We start from the raw sequence: 19,772 nt of genomic DNA, 5'->3' as shown, positions 1-19,772 counted from the left end.
TTTATTCATAGTAAAAGAAGTTTGGTCTTACGTTGCCGCTGTGTAAAGTTCTTCAAGCTGTTGACTGTGACTTGGCGCTTGCATGCGACCACGTTGAAACTGTGGTGCACACAATTGTGGGCCTATACGAAAACGCAGATTCCTTATTTGAATTGTTGTTTCATAAATTGAAGATTATGCCAGAGAACTGAAGATAAAATTGACGTTTCCAAAAGTTGGTGGTCTTGAAACGGCCACTATGAAATCGGTTTACAGAAAGAGCCGTCCAGAGCTTCCATATACATTCCATTCATGGACTACTTCATGTCATAACTCAAGGAGAGATTTATGGTGCATCATACAATTTTGACAACTTTAAGCTGCTTCATACCTACGATCCTAGACCAAAGAAACTTGTCTGACTTAGAAATCAGTGAGAATACTGATATTTACTCCGACCTTTTACCAGAGCCAGATACCCTAAGCGACGAACTGAAATTGTGGAAAACGAAGTGGTAGAACGTTAACAACAAAGAAAGACCAGTCTCGGCTTTGGCTCCCCTTGATGCGTGCAATCCTGATTTCTTTCCAAATATCAGCCGCCTTCTTACAATTGTAGCTATTTTGCCTGTTTTAACTGCTACACCGGAAAGACCTTCTCTACCTTGCGACGGCTTAAGACATGGCTACGAAATGCAACCGGTGAAGAACGTTTGACAGGTCTAGCGTTACTGTCAGTGCACAGGGATGTTGCTATTAACACTGATACAGTTATTGACATGTTCGCAACTAAAAAAACCACATCCAATTGATTTTCTTCTGTGAATTCATTTTGTAATTATTATGTTTCTTCAATATACAGTATTTTATGTTCCTATCTATGGTCTTCTTTTACCGTTAGACATGGATTAGTTCCGACCCGAAGAGAACCCCCCCCCCGAAATGATTTCCTGGATACGGCCTTGTTTAATACCAATAACTCTTTAAAGTCTTCCCTTTTTGTGTTTGACAAAGTAGAAATAATGTAGCTATACTGTTTATATATCTTGAAGCCTTAGAATTTGTTCTTTTGAGCAGGCTATTCGGTTAAATTATTTTAATTATAATTAAATTATAATATTCCATTATAATAATAATAATTAAATAACAATTTAATTAAACAGGAATAATAATTAAATCATTATTCCATCTTAAACAAGACTTTTCTTAAGACTTTCAGTTTCAGAAAAAGTCAGCTGATTCTACGTAAGAAGTGTGTAATTTATGTACTGTAATATTGCAATTGTGGGTGTCTTGTAATTTTTATTTTTTGTTAACCACGATCAAGAAAACCCTAGAAAGGACTCTCTACTCACTGAAATAGTACATTGCTTGGGTTTTTGAACTTAACTCCTCTCGCCTCAAACTCTAAGAGGGAAATTTTAAAAATATCTCTGTAATACGGCGATGGACGCTTTTTGCCTTGATTTACGTTTTCTATGACCTTAATTACCTCATAGAAGACACCCTTCTATGTCTTATCACGAAATAAACTTTTTAATCATTTGCCTTATCCTCCGTGCTTGAAGAGCAAATTTGACCCACTTCGCCATGGGGTAGCGATGCTGATGGTATGCTAATTAGCTATTTTTTCTCTAGGGAGCAGTATAATAATCATTTTTATTGGATTTTATTCCGTATTTTTACGTAATTTAAAGGAAACTGTATTTTTAACGTAAACCATATTTTAAACTGTATTTAAAGGAAACGGTGTAACCATGTTTTCACTGCACTATCAGTTAAGATGGGTACTAAGGGCAAAATGTTTATTTTGATGTCTTTGGTACTTTAAGCGTAAGAAAAATTGGTTCCCATCTCGTGCTGGGGCTCTAATAATAAAAAAAAATCACAGAACATGGTGTGATTAAGGGTGGAAAGGGGCCATGTAACTGTTCTATTTGTTCCCTTTTATTCGTTTGCGGTAGATTTAAGGCTCAATTTCAGGTCTTGGAAATTAAGTGCCATAATTTCCCTTGGAAAAATGGATTTTAATTTAACTAATATAGTGATACAGATTGTTACGGTTACAAGATACTACTTACAAGATTGTTACAGTCTCTGTAGCAGTGTTGCATATTGAAGAATAAGGTCCAGGAAAATATGTTCCGGGGTAAGTGCGTTTCTCAGGAACCTGTTTCTGTATCAATAAGACCCAAGGTGGTGTATAGCCAAAATTAGAATTCAAAAGGGTTTTATCCAAACGTGAAAGCTTTCAGGCTTTTTGCTCATTCTTTTCCTACTCTCTTGTAGTTAGGGCCGTTCCTAGGGTTACTGGCGCCCGGGGGGAGATTAATTATGGCGCTCCCTCTCGACTCAAACTTAATAGAAAAAACCAGCTGCAGCGTCCCCCAAGCCGCAGCGCTTCCAGTCATGGTGCTCGGGGCAGCTTGCACACCCCCCCCCCCTTTGAACAGCTCTGCTTGTAGTTTTTTCATTCGCAGTGGTTTACATCTGCAAATACGAAAAAGTCTACGAGGCTTTCAGCTAGCATTCCAGAGCAAAAATTCAGACATGAAAATCTGATCTCTTTCAGCTATAATTAAATACGGCGGTAGTTGCTCCTCAAGTATTTCAGGCTTGGAATTGTGGATCTATTTTTAGGCTACTTGAAAAGCCATAAATATACATAATTTTTTACTTAGTATTTGTCAAAGTGGCAGAAGGGCTTGTCAAAATAAAATGTACATAGTCTAGAAAAGCACCCCCAAAAACGGATGATCTTGTTGAAAATTGCACCGCCAAACTCAGTATGCCTAGGAATTCAGGAGCAGAAATTTCAAGCACTTATCTACGAAATACCCTATTTCATATTTTTTTTTTTCCTGGGATAGCCATGAACGCGTTTTTGTTGTTGTATTGAACCCAATGTCGGAAGATTGCTCATTCGAATTGCCCTTCTTGTGTAATAATAGTGTGATTGAACCACAAAAAAAGATTAAAATTGATTTAATTTTTAAGGATTAGACCTTTCTACACCGATGATGTTTCAAACTGAAATAGAACCGTATCGTCTGTTGAGAATTGTTATATGCTTAGTAATATGTTGAAACTGGTCTGAAGTTCATTGTGTTGAAGATGAAAGTTTTTGCTTTGGGTAAACCTATAGGCAATGCGACTACATGCAACTTGGAAATCAGAATATACTATTATATTCTTACATTAAGTACCTTGGTCTTCCCATAGGAGATGGTGTGAATTCGACGAGGGTGTTCCTCATCACACATCCAAGTGAGAAACTTAGGAAAGCATTTGGCATGCTAACCCGTTGCAAAGCCTGCTATAGCAGGCATATCCTTTCCCATGTGTACAACGCTTTTGCCATGTTTCATATTCTCGCATTGTCTCCTTAGTAAAATATGTTTATAACTTCCGTTAAAACATTATCCGGTGTGTACTCTTTTATTTTGAGAAATTTATCTTGTGTGTACCTCTATGGGTTAAAAGCAGACGTCTATTGCTCAGCTTACGGGTTAACTCAGCCACAAAATACTATTAAAAAATAATAATAAAATATTAATGAATATTCTACCTGTATTTTGGAATATAGGTAGGTAGAATTTTCCAGAATCCATTCTTTTCTGTATTCTTTTCATTTGTCTTAATGTACTTTTTGCTACTCAGTTTTACATGCCGGGGGAATATACAAGGGGTCTTTGGAAAGGGATTTTCCTAGGAGGGGTAAGTTTGTGTGGGGGATTTTTTTTTGGGGGGGGGGGGAGCGGGTATTGTTAGAGGAAAATTAACCTAGAACTGGAAAAGCGCTGATCCCCTCCTTATACGCTGGTGTGCCAATTATGCCCAGCTAACCTCTAATTTTGCTTCAGTTTTAATAACTTTTTAATGATGTTTCTGCTATTTTAAAGACAAAGTCAGGTTTGCCATCGATATTGTAGCTAATCCCAAGCCTTTGCAATAATAAGCCAATGCACTTAGCACCTATCTAATTATGATTACCTTGGTTATACTTCTTCGCTGTCTAAGTATATTTAAAGCCAGTGTTTTCCCCCTTCTTACAAGGACTCCCACACGTGCTTGGTTTCAAAGTCTAATTCTGGGTTTTCGATAAATAAATACTTATTTTTTACTGTTGGTAATCATGAATGAGAATTATTCAGGGCGCAGTAGTTTTTTTATTGCTATTTGAGTTGGTTTGAGTCTAGAAATTTTGAAAAATTCGAAGAAAAAACCTAGAATGAGAAAAAGCTGGAGGAATAAAACAATAAATGCTAATAATTTCTTTATAAGTATAAGTTTGCATTATTATAGAACCGTATTACAGAAAACTAAGTGTACTTTGGTTTAAATTCAATGGTATTTCACTTTTTCGTCTTGTACTATTAGGCATATTTTGCAGTTTTCATTACATCGTTGTCATGTCACTTTTGGGTCAGTTACCCGGACTTCAAAATCGGTCACAAAGTATGCTATTTTACCCTGGAATTCCATTCCTCTTATTACCAACTTAATGTGTTCTTTTGATATTTTTTTAATGGCAGAATGGAATATTTTTTCTTTCGAATTTTTAATTCATCTACCTTTCTATTGTTGCAGTTTCCTATTCCTTCCCCTTAACTCTATCTCTGTCCCTATCTTCCCCATCCAAATTCGTTTTATACAAATACTAAAAACTTTGGTTTTTTGTTTGCCTGGCTCCACACTCTTAAAAAGAAGTCCCATAATTTCCTTCAAATATTTTTTTACTACTGAAATTAATCAAATTGATAGCTACCTTTCCTGAATCAGCTACAAATAAAAAATTTGTAGCTGATGCAGATTTCTCACATAAACTGTAAGCCCTAAAGAAGAACCCAAGTGAAATGTTGAAACTCTGAAAAGTGGGCTACCTCTCCCCTAGAGACTCCTCAATCCCTAATTCCTAGCTCTGTAAGTAATTTTTTTTTCTCAGCAAGCGTTTACGGGTCAACATTAGTATGCAGCTGAAATCAGAAGCCAAAGTTGACCAAGAATCAACGAGAAAGACTGTAGAAGATGATAGGAAGAATATGATTCAGGCCGCTATTGTCCGAATAATGAAAATGAGGAAACAGTTGAAGCACCAGCAGCTATTAGCAGAGGTTTTTAACCAATTAGCTGCCCGGTTCAAGCCTAACGTCAAGCAGGTTAAGGTAAAATTGCTATTATTTTTCTTTCAGTATATCATTAAGCGTCTTGCATCCTTACATATCTTCTATCTTTAAATGAGAAATAATTGGTTTTATATGTGTGTATGTCTATATATGTTATTTTCCTCAAAACTGGCTAAGTATTTTTTTTTTTTTTGAAAATAGGCGCACTAAAATTTTTTGGCCCAAAAAGAAACATATAAATAGGTTACAACATTGGGAATTTTTTCCCCAGAGTGATCTTTTTGAACCTATGGTCCTATGAGATCGGAAAGGGTTCATTTGAAGAGATGAGCTCATTCTTTACAGGGTCTTGGAGTTATAACAATGGCTACTTTGCATATTTTAGAGGAAAATGCAAAAGAATTATTTTCAGTGGATCCTTCTCAACTAAACTTATAGAGTGGGTATCAACCCACTAAAACAAAAAGAAATACAAAGAAAAATTATTATCTTTGTAATCACTTTTGAATTACTTAATGTGCTAAATGTGTAAATTTGAAATGTGTCTAGAGGACGACCCAAAAACGAAAATTAACCATTGCTGGAAATGATGCGTCGCTGGAAGAACAACTATCTGAACAATCAAATGCCCAAAATTCAGTGGGAAAAAATTTCAGGATAATCATTTTTGAATACAGTTTCAATATATAAAATCTAATTTAAGAAATTTTTGTCAACAACCTGAACCATCCAAGGAAATAAGACCAATCCGAACAGCTAAAGCAAAGGACATGCAAAGAAAATCTGAGGTGATGATGATACTTAACGAATCTCAATCCCAAGAACACTTTGAAGATATCTGACAGCGTGCATCACAACGAACCACAAATGAAAATGATGCACAACAAGATATTTGGTTAGAAGACAAGCGAAAGTGAGAATTACATATGTACAAGTATAATCCTGCCGCGTTTTAGTGCCAGAGACCGAGCGTAGCATGGTTTCCTGGTGCTGTCCTTATATCCTTAAACCTTGCAAACGTCTTGGTATTAGACTAGCCGTATATATATATATATATATATATATATATATATATATATATATATATATATATATATATATATATATATATATATATATATATATATATATATATATATATATATATATATATATATATATATATATATATATATATATATATATATATATATATATATATATATATATATATATATATATATATATATATATATATATATATATATATATATATATATATATTACAATATGATACACATCAAGTCCCCTTGCCCCAAGATGGGAAGTCGATGTATATATATATAGTACTGTGAACACCATACACAGAAAGATCTATGCCTGTAAGATACGTATATTAAAGCATAGCATATATTAAATACGTAACCTATGTACCTTCCCCCCCCCTAAACCCCAAAAAACAACAGTTTAAATATCGTAACGCAATGAAAACCACGCTATGCATTGCATTACTCTATAGCGGTCTCTTGAATTAACCCGTCAAAAATGGGTTTTCCGTGACTGGTTTCCCTTTAAAGGCCCATATAGTACACCCGTACCTAAAGTTGCTTCAATGAAAACGCTGGAGCGACTGGATAAAAATAAAATGAATATGAAATTAATTATTTTGTTAGGAAATAATCCTTTTGCTTGCTTTTACTGCTGCAATTCTCCTAGGTATTGTATTTAATCAAGTCCCCTGGTGATTTTGTAAATGCTTATTATTGCCCTCATTAGCTATTGGTTCTCTCTTAAGAAGAATGTTATGGATTGAGTCAATATTTAAATTAGCTCTATCCTTATTTATTGAAAGATTAGCAAGAATAATCTTTTTATTTCAATATGCTCCCTAGCCCACCTCTATCCTTATAAATGGCTGTGCTATTGTCATCGTCCTATATCGGCTATTTACCATCTTTTGGTGCTCAATCACAGTAGCAACAATTGTGTTGGTAGATTTTGTTTGTTTTCTTTCTTGCTTTTAGATTTCATATCATTTTAAGTTATTTTAGATTTTATCTTCGTTTCTCAGCGTCGAAGACGCCTTGTTTTATACTGGCAAAATATCTGCGTTGCTTTAGTTTGTCGTTTCGTAGTCCTGTCTGTTTTCTTCATCTTGAGATATTTCTCTCTCTTTTTTTTGTCATGGCTGGCCAGTTCGGCTTTAGATCTTTCATTTATAGCGCTTGGTGATACCACTATTAGAGCCGCTGATCGCCTCACAGCAAGTGGAAATTACATCATTTTATCATTTTTGAAAAAGGCTTATGCCAGCTTTGCCGTCTCTCACTCAGACTACCTGTCTTGGCTTTGTCTCCAATTGGCCAATGGCTTGATAGCAACTTGATTTTAATTCAACATCCCATCATTTCCTCGCTATTCCACACCCGATCCCTAATCCTAGACCATCTGACACGACGTTTGTCTGCTGCTTATGCATCGATTGTTGCAGAAAATTTTTGATTCAACCGCCTGCTATTAGCTAGCCTTTTCAGTGCCGCATTTCCCCCTCGTATCTTGTATATTGCTCCATTTAGGAAGCTGTTTACTAGAACTGATTGTCTGAAAGTCCGGCCCATTTTCGTTCGGTTCGCTTTTTTTGCTAAATATTTGCATCAGAATTCTCAATTGCTCAGAAAACTTAAACTCGCTGACCTTGATCTTGCAACTTCTAAATTGATAGCCAAGTAGAACCGAAAACTCAATTCTTTACAGAATGATTGATATCTTGCTCTAATTCTATAGTGTTTAGTACTTTTGTATGTCCGTGTCATGATTATATTTAATGCCGTAATATTTTGTTTCTAATTCATGTTTATTTTTATTGTTAAGTGTCGGTGCCATGAAAAGAGTTTATGCAGTAATTGATTTCTTGTTATGTGTTTGTTCTCTTCCTTCTTTTTTATTTTTTCCCTACTCTGTCTTATCATGTGATGTGAATGATGGGTGTTCAATAAATAAATAAATTCTATGTGATTCTCACTGCCGCTTGTTCCATGCGTTTTGCTTTGGCAGTTCTTGTGTAAATTCGCATGCGTCATAGATACCACAAACCGTACGACCAGCCCTGAGGAAAAATGAAGTAAGTTGGTCTTTAAATGCGTATGAATGTGATACCATTTATTTGAAAAATATTTTTCGATAACTAAGGCTCTAGACGAATTTACCAAAGTCGTAACCTATCTAGATCGTTTTTTTATTCTGGTAAAATCTGGCTTAAAGAGAGTAGATTTCATTGTGCTACATTTTCGTTTGCAATTCAATGATATTTTCTTTGGGCTTCGTTTTCCTTCATCATTACTTCAGACATCTTATCCCTGCCATTTTTATTCCTTACAGATGCTAGAATAACATGGTCCTTCATTCTATTGTAATTTGATTTTTCTTCTAACGGCATATTTCCTTGAACAACAATCTTGTTTTCAATTTAATGTGATTCTCGCTGTTGCATGTTCTGTCCCTTTTGCTTTAGCTGTTTGGAGTTGTTCTACATCTCTTATAACTTCACATGTGTCATAGGTATCAAAAATGATACGACTACCCCTGGGAAAAATGAATTAAGTTGCACTTTAAATGCATATGAATGTGATATCATTTTTACGAAAATATTTTTTTCAAAAATTAAGGCTCGTAACGAATTATACCATAGTCCTGACATATCCAGATCTTTTTTTCAGGGAGGAATCTCGCTTAAACAGAATAGATTTTGTTGTGTAACATTTTCTTTTGCAATTCAATGTGACTCTCTTTGTGCTTCATTTTCGTTCATCATTTTTTCATATATTTTTCCATGCCTTTTGCTGTAGCTGTCTTGATTCATTCATCATCTTGTATAATTTCGCATGGCTTTATAGATACCAAGAAAACTTATTTTCCAGCTTTTACTCTGCAATTGCTTTAATTACGTTGTTATATAATTCAGTAATACGACCATCCTTGGGGAAAATGAAGTAAGTTGCTCTTTAAATGCATATGAATGTTGGGTCTTTATTACAATTTTTTTTTTTCAGAAACTAAGGGTTTAAATGAATTCCTCAAGTTGTGACCTATCTAGATTGTTTTCCTGGCTAGAAAATAAAGGAGTCGTTTTCAAGACAACATCACAAAATTAATTAGGTGCTAGCTTATTTACACACTGATAAACGAAAATACTTGTCTGATAATTTCACAACTGCCCAACATTTAAAATATCAAAATGGCGACCGATTGTTAAAATAGAACAAACTGTGTAATTTTTCTACAAAGTAGTTCACAGGAAATCATTCTGGGGATTGTAGAGTATTTATACAAATATAGGAGTATTTTTCAAAATCAGGTTATTCAGTGCTGGGGACCATGCCTTACTTCATTACTCAAATCAAAGTAGAGTGACATTAAAGCTGAAAACCAACTGAAATTACCTGTATATGAGGGAATTTGCTGCACCTCACAGCCCCTCCCTTTATGAGCTTAATTGTGACTGGTGGCTTTATTGAAAGTATTTTGTTGTGCAGTACTTATAGCCAGATTGTCACAAGTGTATTATTTAGTAATTAAGTTTCAAAACCTTTTACATTTTTTTCTTTTTTTGGAACGCAAATGAAAAAAATAAGCCCTTTCTTCTCAAAGTAGTGTGATCACATTATAATTATTTTCGCACTTTTTGGCGCATTGCTCTTGTGTCAGAGAGGGGGTAGCCGACTAGCCATCCCGGTATTTTTTTTTTATGTTACAAAAAAAAAGATTGTATCAGGTATCTTAGAGCATTGTAGAGCATTCATTTCCAGAGATTTGAAATAAATAAAAAATCACATTATAGTGTAAAGCAGGAATGATGTGGTGGGGTACCCCCACATATACAGAATAGTTTATCGGGTACTGTGCTAAAATCTAGGACACATGCGAGAAGTGATAAGTGTATTGTGAAAACCGACATGCACTACCCGGTACTTATACGAGACGCTGTGTAAAGATAGGCATTACAAACGGTTTCTCACTCCGGGAACTATATATTTAAGCTTTAGTTTTTTGGGGTTTAGGGGGACTAAAGGTACCTAGGTTGAATTAGGTTAGATTAGGTTACGTATTTAATATATGCTATGCTTTACACCTCCCCCCCCCCCCCAAATGTGCAAATATGTAGCCCAAATTTGTTCATAAACTATTATATTTTTATCCTATTTTGTTTTATTTCATTAGCATTAACCAAACTTCACTTCTTGCATGTGTCCTGGATTTTAGAACTGTAACGTTTATCCTTCTAGAAGATATATCCTTCTATAGGAAATGTGCAATTTTTTAAGACTTCAATGTTCCTTGTGCTGAGGGCTGCACGGATTGTGACACCCTTAGAGATATATTATTTATATTTTGAACTTTCTGATTAAGATTTCTGTCCAACACCATTTTTTACTTCGATTTACCTCCAGGGTGACGCGGGACGGGAGGCGGCCTAGTGCCTCTTTGAGCACTTTCGGCTCTGAAAAAGGCCACCACAATTTGCAATTTTGTTCAAATGAGACCCATCTCAAAATTCCATGAGCAATTGCTGGGTAAAATCGCCCCTATAGGAAAGAAAATGCAAATTGAAAGAAACAAACAACTATACACATACCCATGCCAAAATCCGTATAGTGGATCTTGGATATCAATAATTTGCTGGAGTAATTTTTAAAATAAGGTGCTTCTTATTGGTGCTTCTTTCATTTATTTAGCATTTTTCCTTGGGAAGCACCAACCTGTATCATTAGTATTGTAGGTTCTAAAATCCCAAATTTCATCACCGGAAAAAACAAAACAAAAAACAATGACGTTACACGAGTGCTGACTTCCGTTGGACAAAAAGTTGGTATAATGGGTATTTTGGTTGCCTGAATTAGTAAATTAGTTTCTAGCCTGATGACTTGAGTGACTCTATCGCTGAAACAAGCCCTTGTGTACCTAACTGTAAATCAAAGCATAATTATCGGAAAAGACAACATTAAAAATGAGTAACAAATATTTCCTAGTCACTCATACCACAGCATCTCATACCAAGTAGAAAAAGGGCACATTAATGTGATTTCCCGTAGTTTTGTGGGAAACTAGGATTTCTAATTTCATTTGTGTACCTTTACGATGTATTTTCCTAAATTAATTTTTTATTTCTGGAGGTACAAATTACCCAACATTTAAAAAAAAAAAAAACATCACATTGAAAAGATCTGAGAGAAAGGTTAAGCTAATAAATTTCACCAAAAGTTAGACTCCATCTAATTGGTTCTTCTGTACGAAATTTGAGCCAGTAAAAGAAAGGGAATTTAAGGTTTATGCTTACCAACCATGTTTTTGGCCGATTTTTAATAGATCGCGTACCGTCTTCAAGTTTCAAAGAAATGTAAAAATTCTGGTATTATTCCATATCTGAGATTTAACTTTATAAATTCACAGAATTACTTTTCTAAAATTTTGTTCAGTTTTTTTTTTTAAGAAAACTATTTTTTTTTTTTAATATGGAATTTTGCGACTAAGCTGAAGCTACTATTTCAACCGAAATGACAAGATTTTTATACCATATTGTTCATTAGCTTCAGATCTATTTATTCGCCGTGCCAGATTTTTTAAATTGATTTGAATTTTCTGTATAAAATAATGTAAACTTGCTTGAAAAAGCATTAATTGTTACCGCTAGATGGGCTCTACTTCGCTATTTCTCATTCAAAGAAATAAAGGCGGATCCGTCATGAAGGGTGAATGTAATGCCTTTAGAGCAGGTGGTTATGGGTGGTTTAACAAAATGCAGTTTTGTCTTACAGTTACGGTCTGACAAATAGACAAGTCAAAGTTCTTGACTAGACTACTTTGTAATATTCTTCTCCGTAATTTATGGTACTCTGTTATTTAAACAGTTTCATCACGGGAAATAAAAACGGAAGAAGAAAATAAAGCGAAACTCAAGACAATTCTAAAAGTATCTAATCTTGGATGTCCCATTCGATGTATTTGGTTACAGTAAAATGGAAATTATGTCTTTGGACTTTGTTCAAAGTTGTTTAACAAATCCAATTATAATTTAATTATATACGTTTCATTAATTTATCTATATGAATTTATTACCAATACACAAGAAAAGTAATGAAGATGCGGCGTGGAAACGATATATTATTATTAATTAATACATTTTCAAATTATAACTACTCACAGCCAATCTTTTTAAATTTAGATTTCAAAAAAAATAAATATACTTATAAATTTGACATTAAAGCTTTTTCAAGTATAATAATAACTACTGTTAAAATTGGATCTAATGCCTAGACTGGCTATAGTCCCAGTTGAGAAACTAACTTTGTAGATATTGTTTGTTTGATATTTTTTCCACTTATTTCTCATCAACAGTTTGTTCGTAATGTCAAACCAACAAAAGTGAAATAAATAAAATATTATCACATTCTTGACCTGATGAAACAATTTCCGCTAAAATTTCAATATAATTACTATATTAGTATATTAGGTACTTAGGTGTTATAGAGACCACACTGTGTTCTTCATCTGTAATGAAATCGGTTCTCTGTCTTCACTCGGAGATAATCAGCTTAGCCTGAGCGAGAGAAACAATTTTGGGGGTATATTTTAACTAAATATTTAATATATAGAGGCGTCTAATCTAGGTATTAAATATAATGTGTTCTGGCCGTCCTGCTTCCCATAATTCTGGGTTTTATTTTCCATTATTTTTTTTTTTTTTACTAAAGTATTTCATTTTAATTAATATTTTTTTATATTTAAAAATTATTAACAAAACTTCAATTCTTTGGTGTTGTCACTATAGCATGTAAGGACCAAAGATTATTTGACTACATTCCAATGTAGCCTATGTGGGTAACAATGGAAGGAAGCATGAAACTCTGATTAATAGAAAATTACTGCAAATATGAAGTAATAATTACCTTGTTCCATTTTTTTTTTTTTTGTATATCCTAGAACTATACCGGCAACCATCTGAGGGTGGGTGGATTGCTAAAAAAAAGCTACCATGTTAGGTGGAAAAATACATTTTTTAGTACTACTGTTATTTTATTAAGATGTTTCCATGAGATTTGACCAATAACATTGACCGCAGCCCCCCCCCCACTCCTCCATCACAAAGTCGTTCCTGGGGTTGGCAGTTCGGTGAGAAAATCTATTACAGCACCCCTCCAGACTCAATATAAGCGAAAAAAGCTAAATCAAAATCAGATCAAACTACTGTTTGCTCTGTGACTCCGGTACATGTTTCTTATAGCCACCATACTCCAGAAGTGAATATGAGCTAGTCATAATGAAATGCACCAAAATATGGTGTAAATATAATAGGTTAGTACCAAAATTATGGAGACTAAAACAATAAATTATGGAAGGGGGCCGCCCAGAACGCATTAAATAAAATAAAATCTAAATTACCAAAAATACCAACTAAAAATTTAATTAAAATATAGCTACAATGGCGTTTTCCACCGAACTGAAGATAATATTGTCAAACAGTTCGTAGCAACAAACTGTAAGTAAGGAGTGACCCGGCTCAATAGTAACCGAAACTAAGAAACAAGAAAATTTCATACCACTAGGTACATCAAAACAATACAATTTCAATGCTGATTTCAAATTTACAAGTTTCATCAAGTTTAGTCCAACACATCATAAGTTAAGGACCTGATAAAACTTGCCTCGTTTTCGAAAAAAGGGAGAAACACCCCATGGACGTTAAAGAACCTTAATGGAAATCTCACCATCAGATTCAGCGTATCCAAGAACCCTAGCGAACAGGTTTCAAGATCTTATCTGCAAAAATCTAGAATTTCGTATTTTTTGCCAGAAGAAAGATCATGGATGCGTGTTTATTTTTTTGTTTTTTTTTCCCAGGGGTGATAGTTTCCCACCGAGCTGAAACTAATATTGTCAAACAGTTCGTGGTAACGAATTGTAAGTAAGGAGCGACCCGGCTCAATAGTAACCGAAACTCTAAAAAACGGAATACCAATAGATACATAAAAAAATAAGATTTTAATGCTGATTTCAAATATATAAATTTCATCAAGTTCAGTCCTACCCATCAATAGTTACGGGCCTAAGAAAATTTGCCTGATTTTTGAAAAAAGGCGAAACACCCCCTAAAGGTCATAGAACCCTAATGAAAATCACACCATCAATTTTAGCGTATCAGAGAACCCTACTGTAGAGGTTTCAAGCTCCTATCTGCAAAAATGTAGAATTTTGTATTTTTTGCCAGAAGAAAGACCACGGATGCGTGTTTGTTTTTTCTTTTCCCCGTGGGTGATCGTATCGACCCAGTGGTCCTAGAATATCGTGGAAGGGCTCATTGAAGCGGAAATTAAAAGTTCTAGTGCCCTTTTCAAGTGACCAAAAGAAATGGAGGGCAACTAGGCCCCCTCGGACGCTCATTTTTTCCCATGGTCACCCAATCAAAATTTTGAGACAGCCATTTTGTTCCGCATGGTCGAAAATATAGTACCTATGTCTTTTAGGATAACTTAATCCCCCAAAGTCCCCGGGGGAGGGCTGAAAGTTATGGACTTTACCCATTGTTTACATATAGTGTTGTTTATTGGGAAATATACATACGTTTTCAGGGGGGATTTTTTTGCTGGTAGTGGGGGGGATCGGGGGTTATGTGGGAGCATCTTTCCATGGGGGAAGGGACAGTGCAAGGACGGGGCCGCTGGATTTTACATCATTGTTTAAAAAAACAATCAGAAATTAAATTAAAAAAAAAGTTTTTAAACTGAAAGTATGGAGCAACATGAAGTTACCTAGCATCACAGCTGGACAATCTTTTAACTCAAATTTTTTTTTCATACTAGATTATTATTGGTCTTAAGTATCTAGAATGGACTTTCGAGTCCAACTCCTTTGATAGCCAGTGCCGTCCTTTGGGGGTGCCAAGTGGTGTTACCGCACTGGGCCTCGCGCTAACAGGGCCAAATATGTTATGAATTACAATCACATGAGTGATTTTGTGACTTCATGAGGGGACTCACAGAAAAAACCGTGGAATGTACGACTTGAGTTCCCATATTGCTCCCGCTATATTACGACCATAACGTCAGGCCCCGCGTAGTGCCGGCTGCACAAGGCCTTGCGCACCAGTAAGGCCGCGTCTCCCAATACCCCAGTTGTATATCTGATTTCAGTGAACTTTATGAAAGAAAAGGAGTGATTTTTTAGAAAAAAATCTTTAAGTTTGAATCCTATTTAAATCCTCTACATGCTATCCTTCAGTCTAGTATCAGGTTATTTGATAATACTATCGGAATCGAGTCAGACTTCAAATTTAAATTTATTTAGCTTTTGTATTTAGTTCTGAAAATGCTGAGTTTATGCGATTCCCATAGCTTTACGACACACTTTTACACATTATATTATCAATTTTTGAAACTTTTTTAAAGGTAATTTTGTAATCCCTCTCTCCCTTTTTCTCTCTCTCCCATAGAGAGGCTCGATATCTTGGGTCTAACAATAATACTACTGTCTACGCTTTGTGTCTCCAAAGGGGGTAATCTTGTGTGGAAACTTCTCAACTTTAGGAATCATTTTAGGTTTTTTCTTTTGAAATATGAGTTAGAAGCTAAAATTACAAAAAACCACGGTACTTGTCTATTATATAAAACACACCCGAGAATTGAAATTTGGTGACTGCTTGAAATAAAACAAAATATGATGAAAATACAATGCTTTAGTAACAAAACCTAACAAAACCTAACCTAACCAAAATACCAACTGAATATTAAACTAAAATAACAGCTATTATTTGGTTTCTCAACAAGCCGAAGGTTATTGTCTGGTATAGACAGCGTGAAAAACCGGGTAATCACAGCACTAGTTCTCGAGTTTTCTTTATATTTTATACAAGTACCAAAATCATATATAATTAACTAGGGCGCATTCAAGATTGTTGTTTGGGGGGCTGAAATATTTTTGGAGGAGGGGAGTTACAAAAAACTTTCAAATTGAATTTTTAAAAATTGTTGTTGCATTTTTGCGAGTAAGCCAAAACAAATTGGCCGAAGGAGGGGTAAAAACCCGGCAAATCTCCCCACTTGGATGCGGCCTCGATCATTAATAAAACTTTGCTTTTTAGTCAACAAACGTGACTTTGATGCAGCCCTGGCATAAAATGTCGCAATATCGTCTATGCTTGTCTCCTTAGGAAGTAAACAAGTTTTTACGATACAAAGGTGGATTTTACCTTTTCAAAAATAATTTCAGATTGAAAAAAAATATTCTGCCACTGAAATACGTGTGGTCAATTCCTCTTTACCACATTGTTTGGGATCAGTACTTCTAAATCTAGATATTAGGTTTCTGCTTCTGAAATACGAGTTTGACGCTAAAATAAAGAAAAACCACATACGATTTACAATGGTGCATCCAGGATTGTTGTTAGGGGGGGGGGATGAGAGTATTTTTTTTTGGGGGGGGGGAGGAGTTACAAAAAAATGACTATATAAAATTTTTGTTACTTTTGTGCGAGGAGGACAAAAATTTAATGGGGGCAGAGATTCAAACGCTGTAAGTCCCCCCGCTTGGATACGGCATTGGTCATTAATGAAATTCGGCTTTTTTGTTGACAAACGTGACTTTGATGCGTCCCAGGCATAACATGTCGCAATATCGTCTATGCTTGTCTTCTTATGAAGTAAACAAGTTTTTACGATACAAAGGTGATTTTTGCATTTTCGAAAATGATTTGAGATGAATAAAAAGATTCTCCCACTGAAACGACATGCGGTCAATCCCTCTTTGACACATTGTTTGAGGTCTGCACTTCTAAATCTAGATATTTCTAAAAAGCAATGATCTGTTTCTGGCGTTCTGGTACGAATGTTTGAACAAATACTTTTTTATGCAATAAAAAACCTATCACTCCCAAAAAAGCTAGTCAACAATATGGTATTAGCTTAACTGATGGGGAAAACAACCTAGTGGCTATTGACTTAAAAATAGCATTTCAAATTTCAATTACTTTCGTTCTGGTACGTATGTAAATAAAATATTTCATGTTACAAAAGGAAACGATTTTCGAATTGCAGAAAAATGTTTTCTCCGGTTAAAAACTCGAGAGATAAAAAACAGTTTAGTACTTTTCTGTTATAGCAGCCCGACTCAATAAGTAAAGTTAGGCAGTTCCTAAAAAAAAAAAAAAACGGGATTAAAATATAATTCTTTAGAAACAAATTTGGCTAAATGTTTACACACTAGGGGGTGGGGTTAAAATATAGCGGGTCTGCATGCAAAATATATTACCTGCAATTACTCTGCATATTATGAAATAAGAATTGTTTTCTAATTTCATATTATCCAAATACTTTAGCCCCCCCCCCCTAATTTGCAAATATATAGCCCAAATTACATAACTCTCATGTATTCTGTCACCCGCCACGTTTTTTTAATTTAGTATAAGCTAATTTTCTTTTAAAACAGACACAAGAATAACCGGTTCTAGGTTTGTTCTTGAATTTTACACAGCGTAATTCTTGAGTGGGATCAAGCTTTATTTAAATTAAACCCATTTTTATCTTTTTCATTTTTGTAAATTAAAAGGCAGTGTGGTCTAAGAAATAATTTTCTTTCTTTAGAAAGAAATTTTTTGATCACCCCGGAGATGGCTAGCCTACTCGAGTCAACTATATCGCGCAAGCATCCGCGACGGGGAAAAACTGGCAATTTGATTTTAAAATAAGCATTTCATATTTACAGCTAAACAAGTAAAAAATACCAGGCACTAGAAACTCCTTATCCTTCATTTCTTTCTTTTTTTCAATCTTACTTCAAAATATACCTTATCCAAAAGTCGTCGGCTCTTATATCGTAGTCAAATCTCCGCTAAAATTTCGTACTTTGGCGAAATGTCAGGTCTAGATGTTAAACGAGAATGAATTTCATTGGTTGGCGTGGGTTCGCCCTATATCTTACTTTTGACCAATAAACTGTACCGGGTGAAACCTATAGAACATGATCAAAGTTGCAAATAGCGCCACCATAGCGGAAAAATATGAATGGGCCCGAATCCAAACGTAAACGTTAAGGTAGATTAATGTCAGTAATTAAGGGGCAATAAATTTAAGTCAGGAAAGGAATCTATTCGTACAACTTTCATTTGCTTAGCATGTATAAGTGGCCAACCATAATGGTCTCACTAGCCCTGGTATATTTTTTTGAACCAAAACTTACGTTTATTTTAATGTACTGCTCCTCAATAAACCATTGGACCAATTGGCACCGAGCCAAGTCCTTGCAGGTATCTCTCATTTTTTCTTTTTCTAGTGTGGATTATCATAGATATTATTTAACCCTCATTCTTTTTGTATTGTTACAACCATTTCCTTTCCCTATAATCATTTTTTAGCCGAGGGGCTGGCATGCTAAACTTGAAATTCTCTATCTGTGAGGACAATGGTTTCAATCCTGGTGTTGCTGGCTATATAGTTTGGAACAGGGGTCTGTGGTGTGACCTTAGCCGACCCAACTCTAAATAGGTACCTTAATAAACCTGGGAAGGCAAACAGGAAGCGAAAACACAGGAGCCCCCAGCCGCCCAATGCACTTCCTGGCTGAAAAGCCATGAAACGGAGATCAGCACGGCTGGCAGGGACTGTAAAGTTCAGTGTCGTATTCTTTACTTTTACTTATTTCGTTTTGACCACTCTTTCTTTTGCAGAATTGTATTGACTTGCTCATCGAAAAAGAATACCTGGAAAGAAGTGACGATCAGAAGGACACTTACAGCTATTTAGCCTGAATTTACTTCTCCAGACGATCCTTGAGAAGCCTTTGTATAAGAGACAGAGGTGTATTGTTATTACTTGCCTGGTCCATTACACTGTTGTTACAAGAACTGTCAAGGAAAATATAGTATTATCAGAAAACAAGTGTGAACAGGAAGAATTTGTGTATTTGGTACTAAGATATTTTTGAAACTATTTTATGTCTAAAAAAAAAACAAAAATAAAGCGTGTTTTTCAAGTTTGCTTGTAAATTTTCTTTTATGAAAATTAAAACTGCATGCACTTGTCAGCTGTAGTCAGAGGTTCTGAGAAAAGATAGTGTGCAGTATTGGTAAAATTTTTATGATAAATCATTAGTCTCGCTAATTAATTTATTTCTTTAAATTGTTCAGGCGGATATCTAGTACATGAGATTTATAATCGAGATTGTCTCTTACCCTTTGGCAGTTGAAAATTAGGTGTTAGGAGGGGGAGGGCAGGGTAAACTCTAATTTTAAGGTTTTTTTTTAGTGAATATCCTTTTAGTTACCGAGCTATCAGAGCTAGCAATAATTGAATAAAGTTATCTTTAAGAAAGCAGTAATTGTGTATATATATATGTTTAATTTGTATTTTTCTCGAAAACGGCTCCATATATTTTTGAAAGTGGGTACACTTAGATTGTTTGGCCTGAAAAGTAATCTAGATAGGTTACGAGTGAAAATTCGTTTAGAACTGAAAAATATTTTTTTATGTGAATGACGTCAAATTCATATCATGCAGCAACTTACATCATTTAAACAGCAACTCACATCATTTTTTCCAAGGGTAATCGTATCGTTTTTTGTATCTTTGACGCATACAAAATTATACAAGATGACCAATGACTGAAAAGCAAAAACAATGGCCTGGGACAAGTGACAGCGAAATC

The 19,772-nt window shown here is 34.9% G+C and overlaps 1 protein-coding gene across 3 annotated transcripts in view; it reads left to right on the top strand.

The window, feature by feature from the left end:
• The window catches only part of Cul1 (cullin 1), a 117,654-nt gene extending 98,535 nt beyond the window's left edge, over positions 1-19,119 (top strand). For all 3 annotated transcript variants that reach the window (XM_089102016.1, XM_089102015.1, XM_089102014.1), the window contains exons 13-14: positions 4,925-5,144; positions 18,796-19,119. In XM_089102016.1, coding sequence (XP_088958142.1) covers positions 4,925-5,144; positions 18,796-18,876 — 301 coding nt within the window. In that variant the 3' untranslated portion in view covers positions 18,877-19,119. The remainder of the gene's footprint in view (positions 1-4,924; positions 5,145-18,795) is intronic.
• Positions 19,120-19,772: the final 653 nt, after the last annotated feature.

The sequence above is a fragment of the Artemia sp. Qi Xiang Cuo genome, chromosome 16, assembly GCF_049724085.1.
Source record: "Artemia sp. Qi Xiang Cuo chromosome 16, ASM4972408v1, whole genome shotgun sequence".
In the NCBI taxonomy this organism is placed as follows: Eukaryota; Metazoa; Arthropoda; class Branchiopoda; order Anostraca; family Artemiidae; genus Artemia; species Artemia sp. Qi Xiang Cuo.
This window is presented reverse-complemented; position numbering and strand designations above follow the sequence as displayed.